The sequence below is a fragment of the Esox lucius genome, chromosome 15 (genome assembly GCF_011004845.1).
Source record: "Esox lucius isolate fEsoLuc1 chromosome 15, fEsoLuc1.pri, whole genome shotgun sequence".
Lineage (NCBI taxonomy): Eukaryota > Metazoa > Chordata > Actinopteri > Esociformes > Esocidae > Esox > Esox lucius.
The window spans coordinates 20,755,546-20,767,594 of record NC_047583.1 but is presented as its reverse complement, the minus strand read 5'-3'; the positions used below and the strand labels follow the sequence as shown (position 1 = coordinate 20,767,594).

General features: G+C 38.8%; 2 protein-coding genes across 2 annotated transcripts in view; one reads left to right on the top strand and one right to left on the bottom strand.

Moving 5' to 3' along the window:
- Positions 1-203: 203 nt before the first annotated feature.
- On the bottom strand, positions 204-2,221 carry myct1b (myc target 1b). The gene is made up of 2 exons (XM_010878503.4): positions 2,054-2,221; positions 204-1,563 (listed from the first exon to the last, which is right to left on the bottom strand). Exons 1-2 carry the CDS (start codon positions 2,106-2,108, stop codon positions 1,001-1,003), a joined length of 618 nt encoding a protein of 205 aa, XP_010876805.1. The 5' UTR covers positions 2,109-2,221; the 3' UTR covers positions 204-1,000.
- A 2,770-nt stretch (positions 2,222-4,991) lies between these two features.
- Positions 4,992-12,049, top strand: part of syne1b (spectrin repeat containing, nuclear envelope 1b) — a 106,477-nt gene continuing 99,419 nt past the window's right edge. The window contains exons 1-2 of the mRNA XM_034297399.1: positions 4,992-5,046; positions 5,522-5,967. Coding sequence (XP_034153290.1) covers positions 5,901-5,967 — 67 coding nt within the window. The 5' untranslated portion in view covers positions 4,992-5,046; positions 5,522-5,900. The remainder of the gene's footprint in view (positions 5,047-5,521; positions 5,968-12,049) is intronic.

The following is a 12,049-nucleotide window of genomic DNA, read 5'->3' as shown; positions in this document are numbered from 1 at the left end:
ATAAAGAAAATATATTTGCAGATAAAAATCTGATGTTAGAAAATATATTGAATCAATGGTGATCACACTTTGTCAACAGAATGCCAGAAAATAATGAGAAATTACTTTGTTGCTTTTTTTAAAATGTAAAGCAAATCCACCTGCACTGAAGACAATAACACGTTAGGTAACTCTTTCAGATAAAATGGACATGACAGACCACATAACATTGGATATTAATAACAACTTTATTCAGAACTGTATTTACATTTACAGAAGTGTGAGCCAATATAAATACGCCATCATATTCCACATAGATTCCATTCGGATATGCAGTTAGTAAACTAAAATATAACCATACTTTACTATTTAAAGTATGGTCAGAGCACAGTTATTTTAAATTAATGCTTTTAAAGATGCATTCTGTGATTTTTGCAAAGATTAGTTTTTTTTTAAAGAAAATAACTTTCCATTTGGGCTGAATGTGTAAAATGTTATTTACATATGCATAATCTATAGGTGAAAGTATGTTTTTTCGATGACATTTAGACACATTCCAGGAACTCGTTTTGGCTGAACAGTGTCCCTTTCACAGCCAATGGCCAAAAATTACAGAATGCGCATTTAAGTTATCTAAGTCATTAGACTAACTCTCATATATTAGAACTAACTCCAATAATAAAAAATAAAAAAAATCCTTTCTTGTGCTGGATGTATAATATTTTGTATGTACAATATATGCATAATTCATCAGTTGAATCACTATCATACAGCTAGCCAGGAAATTCCAGTTATTTTGATGATATGGGGCTTATGTCGACCCATACATGAAATAGTATACAATATCCAATGACCCATTTTGTCTTGACAGCACCACTTATGGAAGTGGAGGACAACAGCGGCACCTTACACAAAACTGAAATGCTCTCCGTAACACAGTGCACCCATATCTCTTCCAAAGACAGGCAGCAGTAGCCTAAAGCTCAATGTATTTATTTCCACAGGGGATATTTTGAAATCATCAGGTGCGTGTTTCTTGAAAAGCATGTATGACACTGTCGTATGTGGGCGGTGGAGTCTGTGTGGGCAGAAAGCCCTTAAGACTGCTATTGCCCAACCAGAAGGAGTTCCGTTGAGGTTGCATGAGGGAGGCGGTATCTGATGCTGAAGAACTGGTGGCAGTATTGTCATGAAGGGACAAGATATCTTGGTTGTTCGTGCCTCCCTCACTCGGATCCATTCGGCTGCTCTTGGGTACTGGTCGGAAGGTGGATGCTCCTGAGATAGGCTTCTTCCCCAATGGTCCAACCGGCTCCACCGATGGCTGTCTATAGAGGCTTAGAATTCCTCCTTCGAGGCTGTTGTCGCTCCGCCGGTCGAACATGGTGCTCCGGTAGAGGCCAAGGCGGTTGGCCATGGGATTGTGTGAGCTCTTGGAGGTGGCTGAGCGGAGTTGTTTTTTAGGGCGTCTGGTAATCCGGGCAGAGGCCTTGCGTCTTGACAGCCATGTAAAGAGGATGTAGATCAGAGCTCCAATAATTAGGCCCACCAACATTGACAGACAGAAGGCTAGGGCTAAGTTGGCTGAGGAAAAGAAGAAAAATAGAAAACCTTTTGTCACCAGATGTTAGAATTGACACGGAATGTTGTGTGCTGTCCTAAAGGCATAGCTGGTTAAAAGGACATCATTATAAACAGGCACTGCTACAGGGAGCATTACATTTTGATGATATTATTGCAACTAGTTTTGCCTGCTGAGGGTAATCAAAATGGAGGGGCAATAAACTGAACTTGTAGGATAACAGAATTTTAAGATCGAAAATGTAAGTGTAGGCCTGCTTTTCCCTGATAACTAATACATTTGTGCTTCCACTATAAAGAATTAAGAATTGCAATGTAAAACTGTGATTACTTAACTGACAATGGTGACATTTACTGTGCACTTTCAGTAAAATATCAATCTAAAACAGTAAAATATCACATGATTAACAATTCCATACTGATATGTTATAGGCATGTACTATACAATAATAACAATATAAAATATTTTAAAAAACCAACATAAAATTCTTACCAATGCCAAATGATTTTAATATTTCCAGAAATGGATTTGTCTCATTGAATGCCATTACAATACAATAAAGAAAACCTGTTCACATCCAAGTTGATAGTGAGAACCCTCCAACACACTGAAGTGAGCTCTTTCCAAAATTGGCTGCTGCCTGCTTGATCAATTTTTTTCAGTCTGTTTTGTTTGCAATAACGGAAACTTTGCTGTCATGCTTCCTGCCTCAACATTGCTGCACATGTTAAAATTAGTTGGGTCTTTGCTTATCTGTGTGGGACAGAACTCAGGGAAACAAGGCTGCTTCCTCTGATGTCATTTCCGCTTGATCAATGAACAATCAATGTTACTCTTTAACAATGGCCTTTTCATTAAATCTTAAAATGTACCTTATTACTACTATGTACATATAGGCACCTTAGATCAGGAAAGGTAATTTCATGACATTTTTTAATTCATCTAAACATAACCATTTGTTACCCACAATAATCATATTGTTGCCAAGTGTCTTGCAAGTGTTTCACTCAGAATGCCCAGTAAACCCACTCTAAATGTCAGTGTCCAATAGAAATCCTGCAGTGTCCACACAATCAAGTTGGCAGCCTCTGCTTGGATTTCCTTCAATTGTTGTGCTTCTCCCCTCCCTGAATCCTTCCTAAACTCCAGTGTTTCCCATGTTGGCTTCGTTAATGTACAGCTGCTGTCACTAAATTGCTGGTTTAAAGTGGTTGTATGAAATAAAAGTAGTTGCATATTATTAAGACTGGATCTTAAGAGTGTGAAATCTTAGGTAAGCTGTAATGTAACTTTTCCCCAGGCTATGGGCTGAAGTGTGGGAAGGAGATTAGTTGTAGCCTACTACAGGCACTAAATAGACTACATTTCTTTAAGTAACCAGAAGATGGCAGTGAAGTCAAATGTTAGATAAAGATTATGCAACATTGGACATGAAACAGAGTTTGATGCAAGCTAAAGCTAATAATGCAGAATGTAATTAAACACTGTAATATGCATCTAAGAGTTATTCTACAAAATGGGTGCACAAAAATTGTTTAGTTGACTTACTATACTGTTCTGACAACCCTGTTACTAGGGTAGAACTCCCCCTATTATATCACACTATTCTGCAAGTCACATGACTTTCAAGAAGCAATATCAACTGCCACTTTGGAATGGTATAGACTGAGGGGAAATAATTGTTTACTTTTGTTTTCAAGTTTTCTGATGTTTGACAGAGTAGCCTGTTACCATTAATACACATAGCAAATAATTTCATAATGTTACATTTCAAGATAATTATCCAAAACTACAAAAAACCTATCATCAGTGTTGACCATGTAGTCTCATTAGTTTCATTACATGGCTGGTAATTGTTAGAGGCCTAAATTGTCAACCCTGTTACCATCAAACCTGTATGGTCAATCCTATTATGGACAATCGCAATGGAAACAATAGATTCTTCTGGCCAGCTTCGGAAGACGATGATTTGGTATCTGTTGGTTGACATTAGCAGATTAATCCCAGCTCCCCAACCACTTACTGAGTATTACATGGATATTCAAAGTGAGATATGGGCAAAACTTGTTGGGTAAAGTAAAAGACTGAGTGAGTCTGGGTGGACCGATGGCTAAAAGGTTTTTAGGAGTTCTTGAAATAAAAAAAAGTCGGTCAGCTATCTGAAAGGAAACATCAAAATAATTTGCCAAGAAAACCACATTAAGTACTCCTTCTTGAGATAGGCCTACTTCAGATAACACATTATTGTTTACAAAATTATATAATCTAATTTACTGTTTCTGAAAATATTACTGTTATGTGGTGTTTAAGGTTACATGATTGTGGGAGAGAAGGAGCGGTAGGGGGTTTAGAACAAATTTTCCCCTCATATTAATGTTAGTTTAATTTACACCGTACATACAAACATGTCACAAATTAAAGGAAAAACCTAAGTAAAGGTGTGAGGAACATAACAAATGCAGATCTTCCATATAGGGGTGCTCCGTGATATAATTAAGCAATTAACATTGGGAAGGTGTTCCGGTCCCGTCCCACCGGGAGGAGACCCCGGGGAAGACCTAGGACACGCTGGAGGGACTATGTCTCCCGGCTGGCCTGGGAACGCCTCGGTGTCCCCCCGGAAGAGCTGGAGGAAGTGTCTGGGGAGAGGGAAGTCTGGGCATCTCTGCTTAGACTGCTGCCCCCGCGACCCGGCCCCGGATGAAGCGGAAGAAGATGAATGAATGAATGAACATTATATCATGCTAAGTGGCCTGTATACAAATATTGCAATTCCTTGGTTAAATCAATTAATTTTCTTCAATGTTTGTTATTTCAACAGCCTTTATGCACAAAGAGCATTTCATAGTCAATAATATGTTAGACTTAAGAAAAATATGTTTTTAATATTCATTCAAATTTGGGTAACAGGGTTGACATCCGGTGCAACACTGTGTCAATGATCAATAATAATAATTAAAAAAGGCACGATAGATTGTCCATACAGTTAAGGATGTAGACGTCCTGCAAAGATACTGTCCTACAAACACTCTTTAACAAAACCCTCTTATTAAAGAGTGTTTTTAACACACAAAAGAAATGTTAAAGAATGTTGTATTCAATTTAATTAAATGTTTTATTATTTCTTGGGTAGCTATCGCTTAACCTGACTATAAACCTCCACTGCGGGTCCTTTCGTAACATCCACGCGTTCACGTCATCCCCGGATACTTAGCCAAGCACTGTGTAAAAGTGTGAAGGAAGCAATGTTCCAATTCGAGATGCCATGGCGGGAATAGTTATAGCGTAACATTATTCTGATATTTTATATAAAAAATCACAAAGAAACAGAAAGGATATTCATGTAGTGCTAGCCTACTAATTCTAACAAATGGGTGCAGAGTAGGATACCGCTACAGTGTTTGATTGTTACCATTGGCAACTGTGAAACATACACTTCCTTCCTGAATTTGAGGCTTCATGCGCGTGCTGCAGAATTGACGGTGGTGAGAAATGTTCGAACCCTCTTTTTCCTGTAACTTTTAATAGTAGCCTAACATTTATTTTACTAAATTAATTACATTTAATTAAACTGTTTGTCTAATGTTTACCACCACTACAGCTGCATATGTTTTGTTTCATTTATATTCTTTTGTATCACCTCATATGTGTGAACGCAAAATTGTCTTGTAACTAAAGACTTAACGTAGCCTACATTACTGTAATTAATGGATATACATGCATTTAAAAGTAATATAAAGATTTTTTTGAATTAGGCTTTCAACATACCTGTTCCTTTTCATAATGCATTACAAACATTTGTGTAATGGCTTAGGTCATTAGCTTTGCCTAATGCATTCATTTAAGTTAGATACATTTTTATAACATTTTATGTAATCACTATATGTCTAACAAATCGGTCTGTTGTTTTTTTAATATATAGTATATACCCCTCTGACTGGCACACTCTCATCTCTCTAGACAATGTATGGAAGGATGGCTGCCATTGGGTAGCAGATCTGCTGATCCCAGCTATCCGAAACCTGACATTCGATTGGACCTTGTGCTGCAGTAGCTTAAATTAGGACTCTGAAGTTGGCTTGAGAGACACGAAGACAGAGAGAGTGACAGAAAGACAGAGAAAGGCAAACAAAGCCACAAAGAGAGACATTGAGACAGTCCGAGAGAGGAAGATAGATAGACATAGAGAAAGAGAGGGGCAGAGAGAGAGAGCGAGAGAGGCGGGGCGTGAGGGGATGCCCTCAGGAAAGTAATGTAATGCAGGATGCTCTCCTGTCGTGTCTTCTGTATCAGTGTCTCACCTACTGTACTGTGGTCCAGACCGTAGCAGAGAAACGACATGGCCTCACAATGGCTGTCAGGAAGAACCTCCAAGGACATCACCAACCTGATGCAAAAACTGCAAGGTAAGTTTCATTCATTTAGATTTTATTGGGTTACTGCTTCTTTGGATGAGTCCTAAATGTCATTGTGTATATTACACTATTTAGGCAATAGAGTGCCATTTTGGACAGACCATTCTTTTTTCCGTACCGCTGTGCTATTATGCTGATTCAATACATTGGCCACGTGCCTGAATGCCTTGCATGGTAGATTGCATTATGCAGACTTTCCCAGTCACACATTTAAATACAATGTTAATATATTTTTACATTAATCACACCATATGTAGCCATGGCATACATACTGTGGAGGGTTTGTTGTGCAGAATACACATTTTCCAATGATTAAAAGTTCTTCCTTGCCACACTTAGTATGCATTGATTTATTTGAAAGTGGGCATCGTACACCAAAACATTAGTTGAAAAACAGTGCATTCTATTTGGCCATCCACTTCTTTCCATCTGCAGTCCCTGAGCAGATGAACATTCATATATAAACAGTAAAAACACTATACACAAAAATCTACATGTACAATGCAGGTACAAATGCACTTTCTGTAAAAAAGACATTGTACATGGTGATGAGTATTCTGCTTTAGATGAAAAAATAAAAGTTGTTCAAAGCACACATGTACAACGATTGCAAGGGTATGGTTGTTGTTTCTCCTGCGCGTGACCAACTCGCCATGCAACGGGTCAAGTAATAACATTTAGGATGCATATAAACATTACAGCATTAGTATCAAGACAGTGTATTGTGCCTAACTTTGAACATGTTACATTTCAATGTATTGACCAACTGTCTGTTTTCAGTCTAATACCACACATAGATACTTATATTCCTACACACTATAGATTACATCTGCCTTAGAATAAATATCAGTAAAGCCATAGCTCATTTAGCTTTTCAGCATTTCTGGCATGTTTACAAACACCTCCAATAATGTATTAATTGGTTCCCTTGATAATGATAAAGCCTGTGTAAAATAAAACAATATAAGTGATGAACTGTGGATATTGTGTATGTATTTTTTCCTATATAGGGAATATTATTGTACTTCATTAATGCTTCATGGGAATCAATCAAAATAACATATTTCAGAAATGATTTACTTGTTTCCAAAGTTATTGCCAGCTTTTTTGTTTTGAGTACTTCTTTTTCTGTACTGCTTCTTCAGATCCCTAATTTAAGACTCTTAACTATATTACATTAAAGCAAAGATTTACCAGATTTTTGAACAAAGTCTTGTTTGTAACATCCCTGTATGGACTGGCACTGCATTTCTGCCTAAGTGACAGGCTTATTACATTGCCGAGAATTCATCCCTATTCTTAGGATCTCCTTTCATCTTGTGACAGTGAATAAGGCACCTATTTGGTTCTGTCGTTGTTGTAGTCTTTCGTAACCATTAACCAAAGTAATTGATAATTGCATTAAAGTAAAGTAACCAATGAGATGTTTTTAGAAAAGGCGTAGGATCCAATAAAAGCAAGGGTCATAGAACTACAAAGAGACACATTTTTGTAGTATTTTGTAAATGTTCATTTTAATATATAGGTCAATAATAAAGGATTCTCAGAAATGAGGTTATTGGAGCCAAATGCTTCTGTTGGTCTGCTATTGGTCCCAGGGCCATATATTTCCCTGCTTTGGTTGGTGACATTGATTGAAAACAATGTCTTGTTGGCCTTAAACCACGCAAAATGTTCACAACACTTTCTCACTACTTACAAAAATAAGGAATTCTTTGAAAGTCTAATCACTGCCTTATTTTCTACAAGTAGAGCAGCGCTGCCTGCTGAAGTTTCACATTGTCAGGCATCTCACACTTTGGGTTGCCATGGAGCTAATCACTGGCTGCCATTATGTTTCATAGCTGTCTATTTGTCTTCACTATTTGAATTCAATTAGGAGCATTAATAAGTGCTTGCAGAAGTTTACACTGTTGCCACTTTCAGTGTGTATGGTTAGGTGCAGTTACCTTTTTATCAGGTGGTCCTAATGTATACGTCCTGAGTTGGCCCTATCTAGTTTGAGTAAAGGATGGAAAGTTTCATTTCGCAAGTGCTGCAATTGGATCAGATATTTCTATACCAGAGATTCTATTACTGGAAACGTTATAATGAAGACTTACATATATCCACATGGGGACAAATAATGTCAGGCCAGGAAATGGTTTGATCTGAGTCTGAGAACCAGGCATGGTGAGACTGTTTCATTCATTAGTGTTGTGCTGTCTGGCGTGCAAGGCATGTTGTTGTATTCCCTGTTTCATAATGCTTTGGAATTGTTCATTTAACTGCTCTTTTGAATGGAGTTCAGTAGCCCCCAACCTAACACATTCTATGTACACAGTCTGTAAGCTATGTATGGATATAATCTGATGCCTGACCTGTCTATCCAGAGGTCTGATCAATCCAGGGAGTTGCTCTGTAGAAGTTGCCCCTGCGGTTAAAGACATCAGGTCATTTCCACCATCTTAGAATATGCAGTATCCCTGAAATAACTCTGGGTTTTTAGCCTGTATATTTGTTCAGACATTTTAAATTGCAAGTCTAGTGCCTGAGTGTGACAGATGTGCGAATGCAACATATGCTCACGCCACAGCTAGCTCGACATGGTACCGATGGAGCTGGTATCTTTTAAAAAGTTTTACCGTTCGGTACGTTGAGAAGCACAGCTCGGTGTGTTGGAGCCCTGGGTCGATTGGTCGGGCAGTGGAGAAGGATGTTAGCGGGCAAACTGACGTTGGTATCAAGTGCAACCAACCTTCCTATTCACCTTGACCCTAAACCTTCAGCGTTTGCAATTCTGAAGGGTCAAACAGTTAAATATGTCTGCTTATCAAATTACTAAGGATCAAAGGTTAAAGAGGAAATTGAGAACGTATTTCAACTTTTAATCTGCACCATTACTTCAGATGCCACTCAGCAGTCTAATTGTGTTTGTGTTTGTGTGTGTGTGTGTGTGTGGGTGTGTTTGTGTTGCTTATTACCATAGTTACTGTTTCATGAAAAATCCATGTATGTTTTAAAACCACTTCTGCCAATGTGTTATAATTGTGTGTGTACATAGTTTGTTACCATAGTTACTATGTTTAGAAACTTCTGTGTGGTTAAACCACTGCCACTGATGCCCGATTACAAACGTCCTGCTCTTTAGAAGGATGCTTCCTGCTCGACAGCTTTAGCTACTTCAATTCAATGTCAGAGGGCAACAGTATGTTTACAGTCAGTTCTTAATGAATATGTATGCTGACTTTATAAGGGTGTGAAATGTTCCTTTGCATGTGTGAGAGAGCATGTGTATGCGTGTGTGTTGGTTTTCTCATCCTCAAACCCTTTGCTTTGACATGTCCAGGCCTTAAGTGGACATGTGCTTACCAGGCTCAATATGGAAGTTAGGTTAAGTCATTGTGTGCATCAAAGAGTAAACTATACATAAGTCAGATGCAAACCAGCAACTCAACGGTCAATAAAGGCCTATTACAGTAGTGTATTTTAGGCTGCATGTACGGAAGTGAAACAAAATGACTTCACCATCCTTCCTCTTTCCCTTGAAATGTCCATTGCTAATTATTTACTTAATATTACATTTTTAAGCTGGGACTTAATATTCATTTTTAATGCTGGGACTATAAATAGAGTTTAGCCATACGCAGCTTTCTGAAATCTAACGATGTGAATGTCATTCTGCTGGTTATGTTCCACACATTCACAGTACCTCTGAACCCTCAGTACATTTGATGAACATGATGATGTTCAATATGTTGTTTGATATGTTGCTTACCAAGTAGCCTCTATGTCCTATAGGCTACAGCATTGTTGACTTTCCAAAGGCTATTACAGGATAATGCATTGCTGCAATTTTAATCAGACACTACTTATAGAATAAGGCATTGCTGACATTCTAATGGCATTCCAGTGTTATGCTTAGTATTTATGCAATCATTTCATTTTAAGACAGAAGAAAAAGAAATTGCTATGTCATGAAATCATACCTTCTAGTAAGTGCACTACTTATGTTAGTGCACTATGGGGCTCCTCACTCCCTTCTGAACCCTCAGTACATTTGATGATGGTGTCCATCTAGCATGTTCGATACATTGCTGGCTAAGTAGCCACAGGTATGCCAAACATGGCATTCCTAGTCTGCCTGTTGTGTCATGCTTAGTATTTATACAGTAACTTCATTTCTAAACGGAAGACAAAGAATTAGCTACGTTTGTTGAAACTGTCTTTCATTAAAGTCATACTTTCTATTTAGTGCACTACTCTATGTCGGAGTCTTACAGGCCTTAGTTAAATGTCATGCATTCTATAGGTAACAGCATACCATCTGGGCCCATATCAAAGATGTTTGATGAACAGAGGGTACCCAGCTGTACCACTAACTGACATTTCAATGGTTTCAATACAGCTCACATGTGAAAGAGATCCACATAATGTTAGACTTCAGTATAGTGTCATGGACTGTTGAGACAGACGTGGTTAGTTCATTAGGACAGTTAACAGACAACATCCAGGTATTACTGCTCTGTTTCAGCTGCCTTTCATCAGTCCACAAACATGACCCAGAACCTTTATAGGCAACCTTTTTGCAAAATGGAGATGTGTTTCAGAGACAGTCAATACCATACCCTTAGTCAGGCCAAAGGGGTACTGATGGACTAAGCTGTATCATCTTGGTAATAATTTATGCAATACTTCTCTCTCCTTGACAACACTTGTTACAGCTGGCCACAAGGCTCTTCAACAGGAAGCAGGTCTAGTAGGCCATATCGTACAACTCCATGTGACATTCTTCCAGCGCTTATCTAATCTCTCAAGCCTCAGTCTTGATAATTATTTTGTGCTTTCTGAGAGTTAACACAATATTTGTCACATACGCTTGGGAAACTATTGGTCTGGGACATCTTTGCATACCTTTGGTAGGCTTTGGCCAAGCACAATTGAAAGGGAACCCTCGTAGATAGTGAGGTCTATTTGAATTAACCCAAACATATAGTGGATATTATGCATAACATTAGGCTTCAGCACAGTACAGTAGACTCCACCGAGGCCAGCAGATTGTCTGCCTCAGAAGGATGGCGATGGTGACATCAATTCATCTCAGATGCTCTCAGGTTACCATTGGCACATATTTTATTGCCAAGAGAGACAGGAAAGGGGTGGGGTGCGCATGATTAGCCCAGCCTTGCCCAGCCGCTCTCACTTTCGGAAGGATATGACTGACTTGAGTGGTTTTTCTTCTTTTATGGCTGATGAGGGTGCCTGCATCTGATGTGAAGAGGCATTGCCAGTGAATGGTTTGTGGTGGTGATGTCGCGTGTGAGCAATCCCTCACAGGAAGTGCAGTGTTTTGTTGGGTTTCTCTTTACATTCCTTTTTACTCACATGCGCAAAGAGCATTTTCAAATGACAAAGAATCTCTCTGCAGACATTCAGAAATGTTTCTGTGTAGGCCTGACCACATACCCTTTCAGGGAGCTTGTGACATACTTCTGGAAGCACAGTGTTAACCATAGAGAAAACATTTTATAAGGATGCGTCTGACATCTTGCCATTTTTATTCATTAATAACTTTGCTGACAAGATATATAGACATATATATATATATATATATATATATCATGTCTCCAAGGATGTGAGATTGTGGTGATTGTTCACTTAGTTGTGAGATTTAATCTGTTAGCTGTTTGCTGTTGTGGGTGAGCTTCACCCTGAGAGGACCTGGCAGCTGCGGCAGACTCTGTCTGAGTCTGAGACACCGAGGAGAAAGCATCCCGTTCAGCCAGCAGCACATCCACTCCTCTGTCTCTTTTCCCCTCTCTCACTGTCTCTCTCTCACTGTCTTTGTCTTTCTCCCTCTCTCTCTGTCTCCATGTCTCTTTTCTTCACAGCCCATCATTCTGTCATTGTAAAGCCGAGCAGCAGATGTCACTGTTTCCTGTGCAGTTTCAGATGTTGCCTCATCATACATAACTGGCTGAAGTCCAAGTGCAGAATCAGCTCATGTCCTCTTTACTGTTCTGTAGATATGCAGTGCTTTTCAGGACTACAACATACTGTTGCTCTCAGCTAGAAACAGAGTGAGCAGGCTTTC

Bases quoted from the DNA above. Each gene is read 5' to 3' on its own strand.
- myct1b (XM_010878503.4), bottom strand. From the start codon at position 2,108: ATGGCATTCAATGAGACAAATCCATTTCTGGAAATATTAAAATCATTT. The intron at 1,564-2,053 runs GTAAGAATTTTA...TCTTTTCCTCAG, and splicing joins ATTAAAATCATTTGGCATTG to CCAACTTAGCCCTAGCCTTC.